Source organism: Malaclemys terrapin, chromosome 9 (assembly GCF_027887155.1).
Source record: "Malaclemys terrapin pileata isolate rMalTer1 chromosome 9, rMalTer1.hap1, whole genome shotgun sequence".
Lineage (NCBI taxonomy): Eukaryota > Metazoa > Chordata > Testudines > Emydidae > Malaclemys > Malaclemys terrapin.
The window spans coordinates 46,046,085-46,065,081 of NC_071513.1; the positions used below are offsets into that span (position 1 = coordinate 46,046,085).

General features: G+C 50.3%; 1 protein-coding gene across 6 annotated transcripts in view; it reads right to left on the reverse strand.

The window, feature by feature from the left end:
• Positions 1 to 1,747: 1,747 nt before the first annotated feature.
• The window catches only part of HDAC8 (histone deacetylase 8), a 111,005-nt gene continuing 93,755 nt past the window's right edge, over positions 1,748 to 18,997 (reverse strand). For all 6 annotated transcript variants that reach the window (XM_054040014.1, XM_054040008.1, XM_054040012.1 and 3 more), the window contains one exon: positions 1,748 to 2,329. In XM_054040014.1, the coding sequence (XP_053895989.1) occupies positions 2,321 to 2,329 (9 nt within the window). In that variant the 3' untranslated portion in view covers positions 1,748 to 2,320. The remainder of the gene's footprint in view (positions 2,330 to 18,997) is intronic.

Consider the following 18,997-nt stretch of genomic DNA (forward strand, 5'->3'; position numbering starts at 1 on the left):
AAGCTTTATACACAGTGAAAAAACCACTCTCCCACTGGGCTGGGATTTGTTTTTAAAGGGACACAACTAATTTTAAACATTGTTTCTCGCTGTTCTGTTTCTAATAATCCCACAGAATCCCCCTGGGGGTACGTGTTTTCCAGTTGAATTTCTGTCTTTCTAGTTTCACAATTTGTTTTCCATCTGCCGATTCCTAGAGCAAAGGAGTGAGGTTGATGGCAGGTTCTGCTACGCGTTGTTCATCTGCCCCAGGAAGGAGACCTCTGTGCGTTTTCCTTGAGGGCTGGAATTTGTGAAGGGGACTGCTCAGAACTGCTGGGCATGGCGGGGGACAGCGCAGGATCTCACTCTTCATAAAACAGGAAGCACGTTTTAAGTGAAGTTGAGTTATATTTGCACCACTTCTGACATTCTCCCTTCCCCGCCTTCATCACCTTCCTCAAAAAATAACCTCCCACCTGGGAGGCTTTTATAGGGGAATGCCCCACCTACAACTCATTCACTCCCAGGTTTCCAAGCAAGCACTGCACAGCCCTGCACAAAGAGCTGGGGCTTCCAGGGCAGGGGTTCTAGATGCTAGTATTGGTGAGCTGCACAGCCATTCACATCTGTTTGCACTGTATTTTGTCAGCAAATGTTCCTCCTGGCACTGGGCCCAATTCATAAATTTTCAGATCTGGAGTCAAACCCTCCTGCATTTCAGGGTGGCTGAAGCTGGCGTGGCTAGCTGGCACTCTGCTGTGGCTCCTGCATTCAGCACAGCTGGGGCACCTAGTCCAGAGACCACCACACTTCACATGCTGCTGGAATCACCTGGAAGAGCAAAGTCCGTCTCCAGAGAGGCCACTCTAGCAGTGCCAGTTGATTGGCAAACAGGCCCTATGGTGAACGCAAGGTACTTTCTGCGGCATGGCAGATGTTTATCAGCTGGATCCACTGCTCCAGCTTCTGGTGGTGATTATACAGTAACTGCCTGTTCAGGGGATGTGCCCCAGCTATCAGCAACAGAAATAAACGGCCTCCTGGGGCTTGCCGGCAGCTTAGCTTGTATCTTGGCCCCCTTCCAGGGTCTGAGTGCAAGCTGCTTGTTGGTTTCCTGGCTGCAGGAGGTTTAGGCTGTGGTGACAAGGCACTAGCTGTGAACAGAGCACCAAGGAGGGCCATGTTGGCAGCTCATCAGGAGCCAGAGGGCTGCACTGACATCACAATGGGTCAAAACCACATGCACTGACAAAAGCACTGGGTGCTCAGCCTGCACTTAGCTGTACCCTTGTCAGTAAGTGTTCCTAGAGGAAGTGGCTTCTGGCAGGTGAAGCCAACCTCTGGAGGCCAAACCCCTGGAACAAAGGGTTAACTGTGGTGTCCGGCTCCCCCAGCAGAGTGCAGAAATCTGGATAACAAGCTCCAGTAAGACACTTTCCTCCTCCGGCAACTACAGACCAATCAAGCCCCTTTCCCCAGCGACAGAGAGCAAATGCTGGGGCCAATGCCACACAGGGGTAGCCTGGATCACTGAGAGATAGCAGTGCCTCGGTTAGGCTGCCTGGGAGCCCCAGTCACGGACCAGGACCCCACTCTGCTAGGTGCTGAACAGACCCAAAACAAAAAAGACAGTCCCTGCCCCACAGATCTTACAATGCACGTATAGGACAACAGATGCCTACAGACAAAGGGGGAGTCCAAGGGCACAGGGAGCTGATACTGCGCAGGGTGATAGGCAGCTTGCAAGGACATGGGACACAGCGGAAATATTTCAACTCTTTTATTTGTTTAAAAACACGTTTGTGGCTCCCTCCCCAGATAAGGGTGCAGCCAGGATTACAGGCCCTGTGCCTATCGCTCAACGCGTCCCCTCTGGAGTTCACGTCACAGCGTCTACACCTACAGCCTGTGGTCTCACCAGGAGGGCAGCCCAGTACAAGTGGCACAGGCGCCAGACTGTGGAGAGTCTGTGGCTCAGAGTGGCCCTCGCCCACCACCTCCCTTAAAAAAGATAATTAGAAAAACCATCTGCAAGAATAAAAGCAGTTTTGTAAAAAATAAGCTGGAATCTGTTGGAACAAGGGGGTGGAAGTTGGGAGCTCCCCTATCCCCCAGCACTGGGGCCACTGTGTGCTCACAGCCACCGTAGAGCCGCAGCCACTCACTGCTGCTTGGAAATGTCAAAAAAAAAGAAAAAGAAAAAAAAAGTAATTTCTTCCAAATTTCCCCTGCAGCCACGAATTCTGCAAGCTGCTCACATAAACACACTGTCTTCCGCACAGGAAACGCTCCGCTGTTGTGGAAACATGAGCTTTCCTTTTCAGCTAAACCACATGCTTCAGATTCCCTGTAAACAAAGGGAGAGAGAAAACAACATTTACATTCAGACTAGCTTCAGTCTCACAGGGAGGCAGACCAAGGTATTTTTTTGGCTGCGTACAGGGCCTAGGGTGACCAGATATCCTGATTTTATAGGGACAGTCCCGATTTTTGGGTCTTTTTCTTATATAGGCTCCTATTACACCCCCCACCCCCCGTCCCAATTTTTCACACTTGCTGTCTGGTCACCCTAATAGGGCCCTTTGCTTCGTCTTCAATGCTGCTGTACTCCAATTGGGGGTTGTTCCTCTCCTTCAAAACCCCAGGAAGAAGGGATTTTCGAAAAGTGTGTTGAAAAAGCACTGATGTGAAATCCAGCAGGGCTGACCTCTGGGAGATTAGAGCGCTGCTTATGACATGTCCCTCCCCCGTCACTGGCAGAGCTGACAAATCAGTAAGTGATACAGACACACTAGCCCTCAAAGCAGATCGAATTCCCAGCATGCCAGACAACATCTTGTTCTCATTGAGGGGGTTTGTGCAGGGTTCCACAGCCCTCTTTCAAACCCAGCTTTAAGGGGCTGCTAAGGGGAACAAATCATTTTCATTAAGCATTCGGACTGGAGGCTAATAATTAGTTCAGATGTATCAGCCATGAACCCTTAATTTCTTTAGGTCTTTGCTTGCTCAGGATGTCCTATAGAGCTGGAGGCACTGCCTGGCCTCCTTTCTTCGGCGACCCTCCCTGGCACTCAATAACAATTCTGTCTGGGTAAGAGACGCAGGATCTGATTGTTAACTGGAATCATGTTGGATCACAACAAGCTTTGAATTTTTGTTCTCTGACCACTCTTCTGTTGGAATTTTAACAGCTTTAAGCTAGGGTTAGAAAAAGGTCTTCAAGACCCGGGTGTTTAAGGAGCATGTAAATTAAATGCCTGGGTTTGAACCACATGGCTGGTGTGGAGAAAGTGAATAGGAAAGTGTTATTTACCTCCTCACATAACATAAGAACCAGGGCTCACCCAATGAGATTAACAGGCAGCAGGTCTAACACAAACAACAGGAAGTGCTTCTTCACACAACGCAGTGTCACCCTGAGGAATTCATTACTGGGGACACCGTGAAGGCCAAAACTCTAACTGGACTCAAAAAAGAATTAGGTAAGTCCCTGGAGGATAGGGCCACCAATGGCTATTAGCCAGGTTGGGCAGGGACATAACCCCATGCTCTGGGTGTCGCTAGCCTGTTTGCCAGAAGCTGGGAGTGGATGAAAGGGGATGGATCACTTGATGATTGCCCTGTTCTGTTCATTCCCTCTGAAGCTTCTGGCACCAGCCACTGTTGGAGACAGGACACTGGACCATTGGTCTGACCCAGTATGGCCGTTCTGATGTTCACATAACCCCGAAGCATGCAGCCCTGCGGACAAGAGCTGTAACCCTAGTAGATCTGCCCACTACTCAGCGTTAGGACTGGCTGGCACGCGAATGTGAGGCTGTGATAGGACACCGAGGTGCTGCAGTAAGTGATGCTGGTGATTCTCTGATTTCTTTTTCTGAGGCTTGATCATCATCCCTCTGCAACATGCTAGCCTGACTCTATTGCTGAAATCCTCAGCCAGGTCCCCATCTCCTGTCAGCAAGTCTCAAAGATCCAGCCCTCCCACCAGGAGCAGTGTATTGCTGCCTGCCTATCGCACAACTCTGACTTCCCACAGAATACTGACTCAAGTTCCAGGCCTTGGTCCTTATCTTCAAGGCGTTCCACAGCCTGGATCGAGCAGATAAGACTATTGTCAACAACTTCTCTCCTCTGGCATGCTGGATCTCTCTACCGTCTGCACAGGAGAGAGCTTCCTCAGGGGCCAACCTGAGTCTGTGGAATGAATTCACCCAGGAACTAAGGACCATCACAAACCACCCCTCCATCCGCTCAAAGGGCCAGACACATTTCTTTGGCCTGTCTTCTCTAATATAAACACGTGGCAGCATGTACAGAATTATACAAACCTGCAGACCCAAGCACTGTACTGCACACTTCTCCTGGGAGCAAACATGACAGATGTTAGCCCGCTGCTTATTGAATGACTAGAAGGCACTCAGATACTCCAGCGATGAGTGCAGTATGAGAACCCTAGATTTTCCCAGCCAAGATTAGTGGCCTGCTCCCATTGAAATCTAAGGGAGTTTCTCCATTTTCTAGGCTTCAGTGGGTGAAGGGATCAGGCCATAAGATGGGAAAAAACACATGGGCTTAAATTGTGAAAGTCAGGAGGCCCAAGTCCACGTATGGACTGATAAGCAAATTGATTACTGGCCTGACAGCCCTACATACAGATGGATACCCTCTCTACTGACACGATAACATATACAGGGCAAGCTTCCCTCTCACTGCCCTGTTGACTCACCTGGTCCCTGACCCTGAGAAATCTTCCCAATGGGTGACAGACTCCACTGGTTATTCAGTCCTACCCCTCCATGCTGAGGTCCCAGTTGTAACAGTGGCTTTTGTGATGGGGACACCATCCATATTCATCCCCACCGCTCTTGGGAGGCAGGGAAGGGCTGTTATCCACGTAGTACAGACGGGGAACCGAGGCCCAGAGAAGCCAAGGGTACATCCACGCAGAAATGCTACAGTCATACAGCAGTAGGGCTGCAGTTGCACGGCTGTAGTGTAGACACTTACTGCAGCAATAGAAGGCTTCTCCCATCGCTGGTGTAACTCCACCCCGCTGAGAGATGGTAGTGGTGTCTACCCCAGGGCTTAGCTTCATTAAATCACACAGAGCACAACATTTTCCACAGCCCTGAGTGATGTAGTTAAGCTGACTTAGCTTTGTAGCACAGACCAACCCACGGTGACGTGCCTAAGGTCATACAGGCAGTTTGAGCTGGAGCAGGTCTCCAGAGTCTTAGGCTAGTGCCATAACCACTGAGCCATCCTGGGAAACAGACGACTAATCTCGTCTCCCTTTGATGAGCAAAAACCCCTGTAAGCCCTTGGATCTCCTCAAAGCAGCTGCAGTGCCAGGAAGGTGAATGGCAATTCTGTATCTACACAGAAGTGAAGCTCTAGGTGAGATCCTCAGCAGATATAAATTGGCATCAATGGCGCTGAGGATCTGGGCCTATCTACAGCTTTTATTCTTTAGGTCTCAAACAGGAAGAATTGGCTGGGGCTTCCCAGGACTCTTGGCAAACAATTTGGCAACTCTAGCTCAGTTACTTTCAAATATGCAACAATTACAACTTGATAAAGATGGCACACAGGCCTGCGCTGGGATTCCCTCCCCCAATTTCAACACTACCAATTTCTCTGTAGAACCACTGCTTTACATCCCAAACAGATCATAAAGGCTTTTATTGCATGCCCGAGGAATGGATGCACCACTGTGTAAATTTACTGCTTTGCACAGTAGTTAGGGTCTGTTATGACCAGCACAGACTTGGCTGGAAAAGCCGACAGCAGCCAGAACAACTGAGCAGTCAGCAAAGCAAAGACTAAAATTAAGAACAGACTTGACTGTGTTGCAGAATTGTAGCTGTGCTAAGGTATCATTCACACCTTGCTGGCCCATGGTCATCGCTTCCCTAAACAAAGCCAGTGGGACCCTCTGCTTTTCACAGATGGAGACTCATGAAATTATCATCATCTCGCTGTGATGTTTCATTATCTCGCTACGTCACCACATGCATCACACAACAGCAGCGTAACAATGTCATCTCATTTGGGTCTCTCCCTAGCTGCTGGGAGGACAGAGGTCTTTTTCCTCTCCTCCTCCCAGTTCTGGATCGTGACCCAATACATGCTTGCTGGTATGGAGGGGAGGACAGCATTTAAGAAGCTAATCCCAGTAGCTTTCTGCTCTGCCGGAGCCACATGTGCACTAGGCAGCATAACACCATGCTCCTGAGTGGGGTATTGGCAGTGTGACTGAACCTGGCACCTTGGGATCTTAAAGCATGAGCCTCTCCTGCCTGAGTTAAGAGACTAACCCAGGCTGGTGCAGGCTCAGCCACTACTAGAGGAGGGCAGAGCACTGCACAGGGTGGGACTTGCCTGCTCTTGGTGGTCCAGGGCACTGAACAGAATGAGTTGAGCGATGACCAGATACATGCACCCCAGAAGAGGCGCTGACATGACTGCAAGTGGTGTGTAAATGCTGGTCTGAAGACCTTTCTCAGGCAGACACACGTCTTGGCTCTGGATTGTTTGGCTGGCTCGTTCACCAATTGATTTATATTTACTAAATAATGAAATTAAAGCTCTAAAGAAAGGAGAGGGCAGAAAGAAAACACACCATGCTGCAGTACAGGACACTTCGGTCTGGGCTGCTGCCACGCATTTGATGGCTCTCTATCCCAGGCCTTTGTTATTCTCCATTGTTCTGCTTTTTTGGCACCATGGAAAGCAACTTGTTTTATTTTCTGTTCTTCATGCAGCCAATTAAGCACTTCAGGCACATTTAATCAGTGATGCTTTCATTTTATTTGTTTCGGCCAGACAGCCTCTAAACACTTGGCAAGACTGGTGCCAACTGGCGAGCACACGCTGCATTCTTTCACAACGGCCTACGTTTCAACAGACTTGACAGTCTAACTTCATTTAAAGAAATGAACCCTTAGATAGGCGATTCTGGCTTGGAACTGCAGGGAGAGGAGTGCGTGTTTATATACATCCTACGCTACGGTGGGAACACTGTGCCCCTCAAGGCTGTTCACATCCCCGCTCTTAATCAAAATATAATTTAAACCGGGGTGGCTGAAGCCTGGCTCACGGGTCATTTAAAGGATTCTATAATGTGACACACAGCTGCCTTCATCTTTAATATAGAACTACAGGCTCCCAGCATGCAATGCTCCACGTAGAGCTGCAGTTGGGTCATGATGGAAAATTGCATGGCAGGAGCTGTACTCGCTGCAGTTTGCACATCAATACTCAACATGGACTGAGCATGGGTGCAAGTGGCTACATTTCATGCAAATTAAGTGAGGTTCTCAGGTTCCTAGCAAGTTACCAACACAGCTCTCAGCTGTTGTGAACCAGTTCTTAGCACCTAAAGTGCACAAGCAAGGGTGCATAGAGAGAGGAGGTTACAGTGATGTTAAACAGGCTGCAGCAGGGCCAGGAAAATTAGCAACAGCCAGTGTCTGGCTAGCTGTGAGGGCACCCTCAGCAAGTTCACAGATGACACTAAGGTGCGGGGAGAGGTAGATACATTGGAGGGTAGGGATAGGTTCCAGAGTGACCTAGACAAATTGGAGGATTGAGCCAAAAAAAATCTGATGAGGTTCAACAAGGACAAGTGCAGAGTCCTGCACTTAGGACGGAAGAATCCCATGCACCGCTACAGGCTGGGGACCGACTGGCTAAGCAGCAGTTCTGCAGAAAAGGACCTGGGGATTACAGTGAACGAGAAGCTGGATATGAGTCAACAGTGTGCCCTTGTTGCCAAGAAGGCTAATGGCTTATGGGGCTGCATTAGTAGAAGCATTGCCAGCAGATCGTGGGAAGTGATTATTCCCCTCTATTTGGTACTGGTGAGGCCACCTCTGGAATACTGTGTCCAGTTTTGGGCCCCCCACTACAGAAAGGATGTGGACAAATTGGAGAGAGTCCAGCAGAGTGCAACAAAAATGATTAGAGGGCCGGGGCACATGACTTACGAGGAGAGGCTGAGGGAACTGGGCTTATTTAGTCTGCAGAAGAGAACAGTGAGGAGGGTATTTGTTAGCAGCCTTCAACTACCTGAAGGGGGGTTCCAAAGAGGTTGGAGCTAGGCTGTTCTCAGTGGTGGCAGATGACAGAACAAGAAGCAATGGTCTCAAGGTGCAGTGGAGGAGGTCTATGTTGCATATTAGGAAAAACTATTTCACTAGGAGGGTGGTGAAGGACTGGGTTACCTAGGAAGGTTGTGGAAACTCCATCCCTAGAGGTTTTTAAGGCCTGGCTTGACAAAGCCCTGGCTGGGATGATTTAGTTGAGGTTGGTCCTGCTTTGAGCAGGGGGTTGGACTAGATGACCTCCTGAGGTCTCTTCCAACCCTAATCTTCTATGATCTGAGGTAGGGATCGGAGGACTTAATTTGCACTACTGCACTTCTCCATTCAGCTGAGTCTTCTCTTCAGCACTGACTCAAATTGCAGCCTCACCAAAGCAGAGATTGCCCCCTCCAGCATGCAGGAGTCTCTTCCCACTGTCTGGGGAGTGGGATGAACCCTCCCTCCAGCAGATAGCCAGGGTAAGGGTTTCCTCCGCTTGACCAAAGCCAGTGCTGGCTACTGAGAGATAGACAGGCAGGGAGGACAGGAACTCCCAGGATTCATTTATGGGTTGTGTTCTCCAGGAGGTCGGACTATATGATCACAAATGGTCCCTTCAGGACCTGGAATATATGAATCTTTAAGTCTCTGTCTCCCTCAAGTTCATGAACTGAAATTCCATTTCCTTTAAAGCTGGCCTTGCGCTCACAGTGCTGAAGCCTCTTCCAGTGATAAATAGGCCTGACATCACATCCAGTAAATGCAGTTCCCAGGGCACTATGGCACCTGGAGGAAAACAGCTGATTCCCAAACAACAGGTGCTTGCAGCAGTGAATATTACCCACCTATCACCGGAGTCAGAGATGGGCTCTGCACATTCTCATGCTTGGGATGCACCAGTGGTGCAGCTTCAACTGGCAGAACCTTCTAGCAGCAGTGCTCACTGAAGCCCTCCCACCCCCTTCCCTCAGTGCTCCTGAATCCTGTTAGGGCAAGACTATAAAAGGGGATGCTATACTCTGGCCCCCGTCCTTGGTCCAAACAGGACTCCAAGGAAGAGAAGGCGGCAGGTGGGGAGGGTGAACATGCAAAGTCCGTCTCAAGGAACTCCGGTTACAGCTGAGTAACCTTCAGTTCTTCAAGGGGCCTTTGCACATTCCCAGGACTTCTGCAATGTTGGATCCCCAGCACTCCTGCCTCCGGATAATGGGCTGCAGCATGCTAGTTACACACTGACTGTCTTACTGAGCCTCTAATCTGGCTGCCAGATCAAGGGAACAGGGTTTCGTAAGGGTCTGACACAAGCTGCAGGTGGCAGCGCTATAGATCTCTAAAGTTGGGGTAGGTCTAAGGTAGGCCATGGACACTGCCTTGGCCCTTGTGCAGTGTGATCTAAGCCCCACTGGGATAGGATCAGAGATCTGCTGCACCATTCCTCCACACAAAGCCTCGCCCACATACACAGGCACTTTGATGCGACTGATTTCTATTCTTTCCCCAGAGGAGCTGCACAGTGTGGGTGATTTCTGAACTGCTCAGACCTGTCCAGCTAGAAAGCTGAGGCTCTCCTGCTATCTAAAGCATGTAACTTTGCCTCCCCTGAGTGAATAAAAGAATATCATGTTGATATTCTTTTATTCCCCTGAGTGACGTCTGGGGAAAATATACCGGCAAGTTAATGGACTGGTTAAGTGGAATTCTGTCACCACCTCAGAGAGGAACTGACGGTGTAGATGAAGAACCACTTTGTTTTTGGAGGGCTGTAAAAGATGGGGCAGCTGTCAGAGCCTTTAGCTCACTTGCTCTTCTAGCAGATGCCACGGTCACAAGGAAGCCTGTCAACTGAAAAGTGAAACAGGGAACATTGTTCCAAAGCTCAAACAGAGCCTCCATGAGCTAAATACCAAGACTGAGGTCCCATGTTGGGTGGTTCTTTGACTGCAGCATAGACATTCATCAGTCCCTTCAAAAGTCTCTGTACTGCATCATGACTAAATTAGGGTTGTCAAGTGATTAAAAAAATGAATTAATTAAATTTAAATTTAATTAAAAAAAAGGATTAATTGCGCTGTTAAACAATAATAGAATACTATTTATATACCGGTAAATATTTTTGGATGTTTTCCACATTTTCAAATATAGTGATTTTAATTACAACACAGAATACAAAGTGTACAGTGCTCACTTTATATTTATTTTTTATTATAAATATTTGGACTGTAAAAATAAAAAATAGTATTTTTCAATTCACTTAATACAAGTACTATATTGCAATCTCTTTCTCATGAAAGTTGAACTTACAACTGTAGAACTGTATTAAAAAAATCTACATTTGTAAGTTGTGCTTTCACGATAAAGAGATTCCACTACAGTACTTGTATGAGGTGAATTGAAAAATACTATTTCTTTTATCAGTTTTACAGTGCAAATACTCAGGACACAAAGGAGAAGGTAGAGCCTGATCTAGCCTCAGACTGTGGATCTGAGGTGGCTGTATGGGAGGCAGTACCAGCCCTGGTAAAGGAAGGATTGAGCCAGGTGAGGTATTTCCCACAGGGGCGTCGGTACATGTTCTAGGGAGGGGTTCCTGTATAGCTGGGGAAGCGTGCACCTGCCAGGGAGTGGGTTTAGTAAGTTTCCCCAGAGAGGAAGACAAAAGAAGAGAAATTGGCCCAATCATCTGTGGTTTCTTTCCTGTATCTTTCTGCCTGAGGACACTATGTTCCATGTTGTGTGAAGGGCTTTCTGATCTGACTGTGGATCCAGGTGCTGAACCTAAGCGACTATGGTAATCATGGACCTGGGAGGGACCAACGAATCCGAGGTGACTTTAAGTGCTTCATCGGCATCACCTCTGGAATCCGAAGCCTTGTTTCCTCAGGAGTATGCATCTTAAAAAGCCTTTTGCCCTCCACATCACCCCTTGATGTGCATCTGGGTTCCAAGGCATGAGGCTGAAGTCGCAGAACTGATCCATCAGTGTAAAAGCTGTTCTGACAAATCTGGGACACAGCGCTCTAGTGAGGCTTCTGGTCTGTCTGCTACTGTGGCTGGAGGGAACTGAGGTGGGCGGAACACAGCGCCGCCTTTTATAGCTATATCCTCAGAATAGTCCGGAACAGAGGAGCGCGCTGACGGGCACCATTTTGAGAAAGTTCCACTGGTCCACACTGCACCATCAGCATATCCCGAGGGTGGAAAAAAACAGTTACTCACCTTCTTGTAACTGTTGTTCTTCGAGATGTGTTGTTCATGTCCATTCCAAGCAGGTGTGTGTGCGCCGCGTGCATGCCAGCTGGAAGATTTTACTATAGCAGCATCCATAGGGTCGGCTTCGGCGCCCCCTGGAGTGGCGCCTTCATGGCGCTGTATATAGGGGCCAGCCAACCCTCCACCCCCTCAGTTCCTTCTTGCCGATACTCCAACAGAGGGGTAGGAGGGTGGGTATTGGAATGGACATGAACAACATATCTCGAAGAACAACAGTTACGAGAAGGTGAGTAACCGTTTTTTCTTCTTTGAGTGATTGTTCATGTCCATTCCAAGCAGGTGACTCACAAGCCCGAACCTAGGCGGTGGGGTTGGAGGTTACTGCAGATTGGAGGACTGCGCGGCCAAAGGCAGCATCATCTCTGGCCTGGTGTGTGATGGCGTAGTGCGTCGTAAAGGTGTGGACTGAGGACCAGGTGGCCGCTCTACAAATTTCCTGCGTTGGGACCTGGCAGCGGAAGAGGCCTGCGCTCTTGTGGAGTGGGCCGTGATAGGCGGGGCTGGTATATTGGCCCGACTGTAGCACTCCCGGATGCAGGTTCTGATCCAAGCCAAAATTCGCTGTGAGGTGACCGGGAGCCCTTTTATCCTGTCGGCCACAGCCACGAAAAGTTGGGTTGACTTACTGAAGGACCTTGTCCTTTCGATATAGAAAGCGAGAGCCCTGCGAATGTCGAGGGAATGCAGCCTATGCTCCCTCGCAGAGGAGCGTGGTTTCGGATAAAAGATCGGGAGAAAAATGTCTTGACCCATGTGAAATGGAGAAACCACCTTAGGCAGGAACGGTGGGTGCGGCCTGAGTTGGACCTTGTCCTTGCGGAAGACGGTGTACGGGGCTTCAGACGTTAGAGCTCTGAGTTCTGACACCCTCCGGGCTGATGTGATAGCCACCAAGAACGCTACCTTATATGAAAGATATAACAGCGAGCACGAAACCAGCGGCTCAAAGGGGGGGGTCCTGTGAGGACGGACAGGACCAAATTGAGGTCCCAAGCCAGGACAGGTTGACGGATGTGTGGGAACAGTCTGTCAAGGCCCTTAAGGAACCACGTAACGAGTGGGTTCGCAAACACTGAGGTACCCCCCTCTCCCGGGTGGAACGCTGAGATTGCAGCAAGGTGTACTCGAACCGATGAGAGGGTCAGTCCCAGGTGTCTCAGATGCAGCAAATAGTCCAATATGAGGGGGACTGGGGTGAGCGAGGGAGCCTGGCCCCGTTGTGTGGCCCAGAGGGAGAAGCGCTTCCACTTGGCCAAGTACGTGGTCCTTGTAGAGGGCTTCCTGCTACCCAGAAGGACCTGCCTGACCTGATGAGAGCATTGCAACTCCACCGGGTTTAGCCATGGAGCATCCAGGCTGTAAGGTGGAGCGACTCCAGGTTCAGGTGAAGCAGGCGACCGCGATCCTGTGTGATCAAGTCCGGGAGTAGGGGCAACCTGAGTGGCACCCGCATAGACATGTGCAGGAGAGACGTGTACCAGTGCTGGTGCAGCCAAGCTGGCGCTATCAGGATGAGCCGAGCGTGATCTCTGCGGGCCTTGAGGATTACTCTGTGAATCATGGGAATTGGGGGAAAGGCGTAAAATAGCTCATCTGTCCATGAGAGGAGAAAGGCATCTGTTAGGGACCCCGGACTGCGTCCCCTGAGGAAGCAGAATTGGTGACAGTTCCTGTTCTCGGTGGAGGCAAACAGGTCCACCTGGGGATGATCCCAGAGCCAGAAAATTGAGAGAACTATATCCCAGTGGATAGACCACTCGTGACCCTGGAACGAGCAGCTGAGTGCGTCCGCGAGCCCGTTTTGCACCCCCGGGAGGTAGGATGCTGTCAGGTGAATCACGTTCTGTACGCAAAAGTCCCATAATGCGAGGGCTTCCCAGCAAAGGGGAGAGGAGCGAGCACCACCCTGTTTGTTGATATAGAACATCGCTGGAGTATTGTCCGTGAGGACAGAAACGCATCTGCCTGCCAGCTGGGATTTGAAGGCTATGCATGCGAGGCGCACAGCTCGTAATTCCCTGACATTGATGTGGCGCGAAAGATCCTCTCGTGACCAAAGGCCTTGGGTTCTGAGGTCGCCCAGATGTGCACCCCATCCTCGATCCAATGCGTCCATTACCAGGGAGAGGGAGGGCTCGGGGTCAAGGAAAGGAACTCCTGCGCAGACCACCTGCGGGTTGAGCCACCATTGAAGGGAGTCCAGCACCTGCCGAGGTAACGTCACCACCGATTCTAGGGAGTCCCTGACTGGCCGATAAACCCGTGCCAACCAAGACTGGAGTGGGCGCAGTCTGAGTCTGGCGTGTCTCACTACGTAGGTACATGCTGCCATGTGCCCTAGTAATTTGAGGCAGCTTCTTGCTGTGGTGGTGGGGTAACGTTGGAGGCTGAGGATAATGTTGGATATAGCCGGAATCTGGCGTCTGGGAGATATGCTCTGGCGTGTGTCGAGTCCAGAACCGCTCCTATGAATTCGATTTTTTGGGTTGGAGATAGTGTGGACTTGGCCTCGTTGAGTAAGAGGCCGAACTCGAGGAAGGTTTGCCTGGCAAAGACCACCTGAGCCTCCACTTGCGCCCTGGACCTGCCCTTGATGAGCCAATCGTCCAGGTAGGAAAACACCTGGATCTTGTGCCTGTGTAGGAAGGCAGCCAGGACTGCCATGCACTTCGAGAAGACCCTTGGGGCTGCTGACAGACCAAAGGGCAGAACCGTAAATTGTAGATGAGCGTTGCCCACGAGAAACCTGAGGTAAGGCCTGTGCCGAGGGATTATCGCAATATGAAAGTATGTGTCCTTTAAGTCGAGGGCGGCATACCAGTCTCCTGGATCCATGGAAGGAATGATGAAGGACAGGGAGAGCATGTGGAACTTGAGCTTCTTCACAAACTTGTTGAGACCGCGCAAGTCTAGAATGGGTCTGAAGCCCCCTTCCACTTTCGGTATTAGGAAATATCGAGAATAGAAGCCCTTGCCCCGTAGCTCCTGAGGAACCTCCTCTACTGCCCCAATGCGAGGAGGGACTGAACTTCTTGAAGTAGAAGTTGCTCGTGAGAAGGGTCCCTGAAGAGGGACAGGGAGGGGGGCTGGTGGGGGGGAGGGAGGAAAACTGGATAGAATATCCCTCCTTTACCATGCGAAGCACCCAAGCGTCGGACGTGATCCGGGACCACGCACGATAGAAGGGGGACAGACGTGACGAAAAGTAAGGCTGGTAGGATCCAGAGTTCTGACTGGTAGGTCGTCCTCGACCGGGCCATCAAAATGGTGGTTTAGGCCCCTGTGTAGGCCTTGGTTGGGTAGAAGACTGGCTGAAGGGCTGCTGTTGTTGCCTCCTCCTGCCCGTCCTTGGCCTTCTGCGCGAGGCATCCCTTCGATTTTGAGGTTGGTACGGCCGAGGGGCCTGCGGTGGCCTAAACTGTCTATGCTGAGTGACAGGGGGGTGGAGGCCTAGTGAACGGAGAGTGGTCCGTGAGTCCGGTTTTCTCTGAGAAGAGCGTGGGCCCTTCGAAAGGGAGGTCCTGGATCGTTTGTTGGACCTCGTGAGGGAGGCCGGACACTTGAAGCCAGGCTCTACGTCTCATGACCAGACCAGTCGCCAACGTGCGTGAAGCTGAATCGGCCGCGTCCAAGGCCGCCTGTAGGGAAGCCCGGGTAATCAATCTTCCCTCCTCAACCAGGGCTGAAAACTCAATTCGCGACTCCTGCGGAAGGAGGTCCATGAACCTAGACAAAGCCGAGCACGTGTTGTGTCCATACCGGCTCACTATGGCTTGCTGATTGGCAATGCGCAACTGCAGGCCCCCCGTTGAATAAACTTTGCGCCCGAACAGGTCCAACTTTTTGGCCTCTCTATTTTTAGGCGTAGCCCCCTGAAAACCCTGGTGTTCCCTCTGATTGGTGGCATCCACCACTAGAGAGTCCGGGGGAGGGTGTGTATAAAGATGTTCATAGCCCTTGGTTGGAACGAAATATCGCCTCTCAGTCCTTTTGGCCGTAGGGGCCAATGAGGCAGGGGTTTGCCACAAGGTGGGTGGGCTGTGTCCGCAATGGTCTTTATGAGAGGTAGGGCTACCCTGGATGGGCCTGACGGGGTCAGGATATCAATCACCGGATCCGTGTCCACCTCGATCTCCTCAGTCTGGATCGAGAGGCTTTGGGCTGCTCAAGTAAGCAATTGTTGGAGGATCCTATTGTCCTCCAGGGCCGGTGCCACTGAAGTTCCCGCTACTGCCTCGTCCAGAGATGAGGACGAAGAGATCCCTTGAAGAGGGACTTCGTCTATCCCCTCTCCCTCTACGAGGGCCTGCGCACACGGTACTCAGGCTGCGTGGCCGGTACCGGGGTCGACACCGAGTGACGAGGTGTGCTGGGCGGTGCCTGCGATGTTGGGAGCAAGGTCCCCGTCGGTGCCATTGTCTGGCTAGGCGGTGCCGTGTCCCTTTGTGACACACTCCTGTCAGACGGTGGTGCCGGTGGCATTAGCGGCGGTACCGCGGACTTCGAAGAGACATCTGTCGGCTCGTGAGCGGGGTCCGTACGCCTGACCCACTGACTGGTGGTAGGCCCACGGCGACCAGAATGGCCACTGGGGGGGCGGTTGCCACTGCTGCTGCTGCCACTGTGGTGGGTATGGCTGGGCACTCGTATGCGAGGACCATCGCCTACTTCTCGATCTTTTAGAGCGGTACGAGTCCGCCTCCGAGTCTGAAGTTTCCGAGTAGGAGGACATAGGAGGCGCGGTACCCACTGTCGCCATAGAGGGTGCTGTCTGCACCGGTGCCGCAAGAGAAGCACGGCGTGGGTAGCGTGGTGAGAGCAATTCCGGTTTACCCCTAGATTGATAATGGGGCCGAGCTTTGCTTCCTCATAACCAAACTCACTAGCTCTTTTCCCATTTTTCTGAGAGCGAGATGCCCGACAGCTTATGCCCTACTGTAGGTTGGTCTAAATAGGGGCCTATACTGATGGGTTACTAGATTCCTGCTCAGTGAAGCAACCTTATGTATGCAGCCCAGCAAAGCTTTGGCTTTTTTGCTGCTATATTGCATTCCAAGCTCTGTCTCAATTGTTTTCCACTAATTTGCCTAGTTACTGCTGCTTTCCCACGCCCTGCATCTCCTTCCCGTGGAATATCTGTGCTTTGGATCTGCCCCCCCACCATGCATTCACTCATTGTTTTCCCAGGATATCATATTTTATTTCCGATTTCCTCTGTGTCCCTTTGTAAGTTTCATTCTGTCTCTCCCGGTCTATCTCTGTTTGACTCCACCCTCTCTTTAAATCATCAGCCCAGGTATAGGTTTAGTCAAGGCCAAAGAGCTCCTCAGGTTTAGTGAACAGTTCTCTTCCTTTAGCCCCTCCTGGCTGATGAGAGCCAGGATAAAACAACTGACACAAACTACTAAAAAAGTGATTATCAGTGACTCCCTTTCTCTTGGAAGTGAACTTGCTAGCCCACTCTAAAAACACAAGTCAACATGACCAAAATAAACCCAGTAGTTGATGCATAAAATCTTCCCAACTATCTTCCTTTCTCTGACTTTCCTTTCCTAGGCCAGCTCATTGAGAAAGTAGCTATGACCAAGATCTGAAAACAGGTGATACTGGTGGTCATATGGGACTCTTTGCACCCAGGCGTTGGACAGGAACACAGAACAGATACCACTCTAATGGATGAGCTCCACATCCCCAAGAGCACCTTCAGGGATATGTCCTGCCTACCCTCCTCTTCAGTATTACATGGAACCACTTGGAAAGATGCCAAGACACCCTGAGCTCCGCTGCCAGCAATATACCAACAATGTTCAGCTGGACATTTGGTTTTGTAAAATGCAACCAGCACCACCACAAGAATGTCCCAGCAGCTTCAAGAGATCAGCACCAGGAGAGCAGCTGACTCAAACTGAGCTCAGGCTGGGAAGGGAAAACACCCTAAGGAAATAGCTGAAACCCAAAGCATCTCCCTCCTATCCATCTGCCTTCCATTCTTAACTGCTGCTAAGCCTCCAGGTCTGTACTAACCCTGGACAAGTAGGTAGCAAGCTAAGAGACTTCTCCACTTTCTTCCTAGGGTAACGGGCAGTATAGAAAACCCTGTGACTAGATAGACACGGGACACGTGTATACACAATTTTTCTGTTTGCAGTATAACTAGCTTGCCCTCCATCTGTCCTTCTCAGGAGCTCCCTTCTGCTAGCAGAGATGCCTGTTGTGTTTGGAAGATGATTACAGCTAGGTGACTAGAATCCATCCCCCAAACGCTCTTATAATCCAGTTAGCAATATGATCATACCACATGGCCCCACTGTTCTCCATCATCTTTATTTTTCTACCTTCTTTTAACTGAAAAAATTATTCTAAACAAATACATTGAAGCATAAACCACCAATTTACAGTTCATGCTAGAAGCAGCAGTCCTTTCTCTGGTGTGATTTCAACAAAAGCAGGCTTTAATTTAGAGTGCCGAGACAGGGATCTGAATTCAGTTTGGCAAATGGAGCTCTGGGCACGTGGTTCCTATTAAGAATGTCCATCTGGATCTGCCACAAAGGCCCCATGCCTTTTGCATACATTTTGAATGATTTATCATGTACAATACAGAGGCAGAAGTTCTTCCTTCCTTCCCCACAACTGTTTAGAAGTGGTTGTAAATCCAAGGTGGTAATCATAAACCACAAGTTTGTACAGGACTCCAGAATGCCAAGACATTCCTAAAGTTAGACTCTAATCAAATTTATGGGGTACATTATTGAACAGAATACATGATGCAAAATAATCTGTTCCCCAAGTTTACATCATATGTAGTCCTCGCAACTCCAGTGACCTACCATCTATTTCTGTATGGAGCCTCATTTATCTCCCTAGCATGAATGACTTGTAGCACTATGTGTGTTCACAAGAGAACATAAAATTTTATACTTTTCAGAAGTCCCTTTCTTACAAAACAGCATCGGCACTAATCCAATAATCAAACACCCACTGTTTTCTCATAGGCCTGTTAATAGGCATTTGTGCTGTGCAGTCCAGCACACACCTTCTGATTTGTATTTTAACTGATCCAGCTGATATTAGGAGGAGTTTTAAATGGACACTGAAGTGACACAAATCTTTTCTACAGTGTTTCTACCTCTACGCAAGATTGTTAAAACTGAACACCAAGGTCAAATTCACTTTTCCCCAGTACTGCTTTTGGTGATCTTTCTGCAATCCACTTACAGTTCATTCAGTAAAACAAAACTGGTCAGTTTCAGTTTCCCTGCAGCACGTTTCCTGCGGTGTATCCAGCATGGCAGGAGGGTACATTTTAGAGCAGGGGTGGGCAAACTTTTTGGCCTGAGGGCCGCATCGGGTTTCGGAAATTGTATGGAGGCTGTGCCTCCCCAAACAGCCAGGCATGGCCCGGCCCCTGCCCCCTATCGCCCCCCCCCCAGAACCCCTGCCCCATCAACCCCCCACACCCGCTCCCTGTCCCCTGACCACCCCGGAACCCCCGCCCCTGACTGCCCCCTGCTGCCCCATCCAACCCCTCCTCTCATTCCTGACTGCCCCCCCCCGGGACCCCTGCCCCATCCAGCCACCCCTTCTCCCTGTCCCGACTGCCCCCCCACCCCATCCAACCCCCCCCCCTTCCTGATGCCTCCCCCCAGGACTCCGCC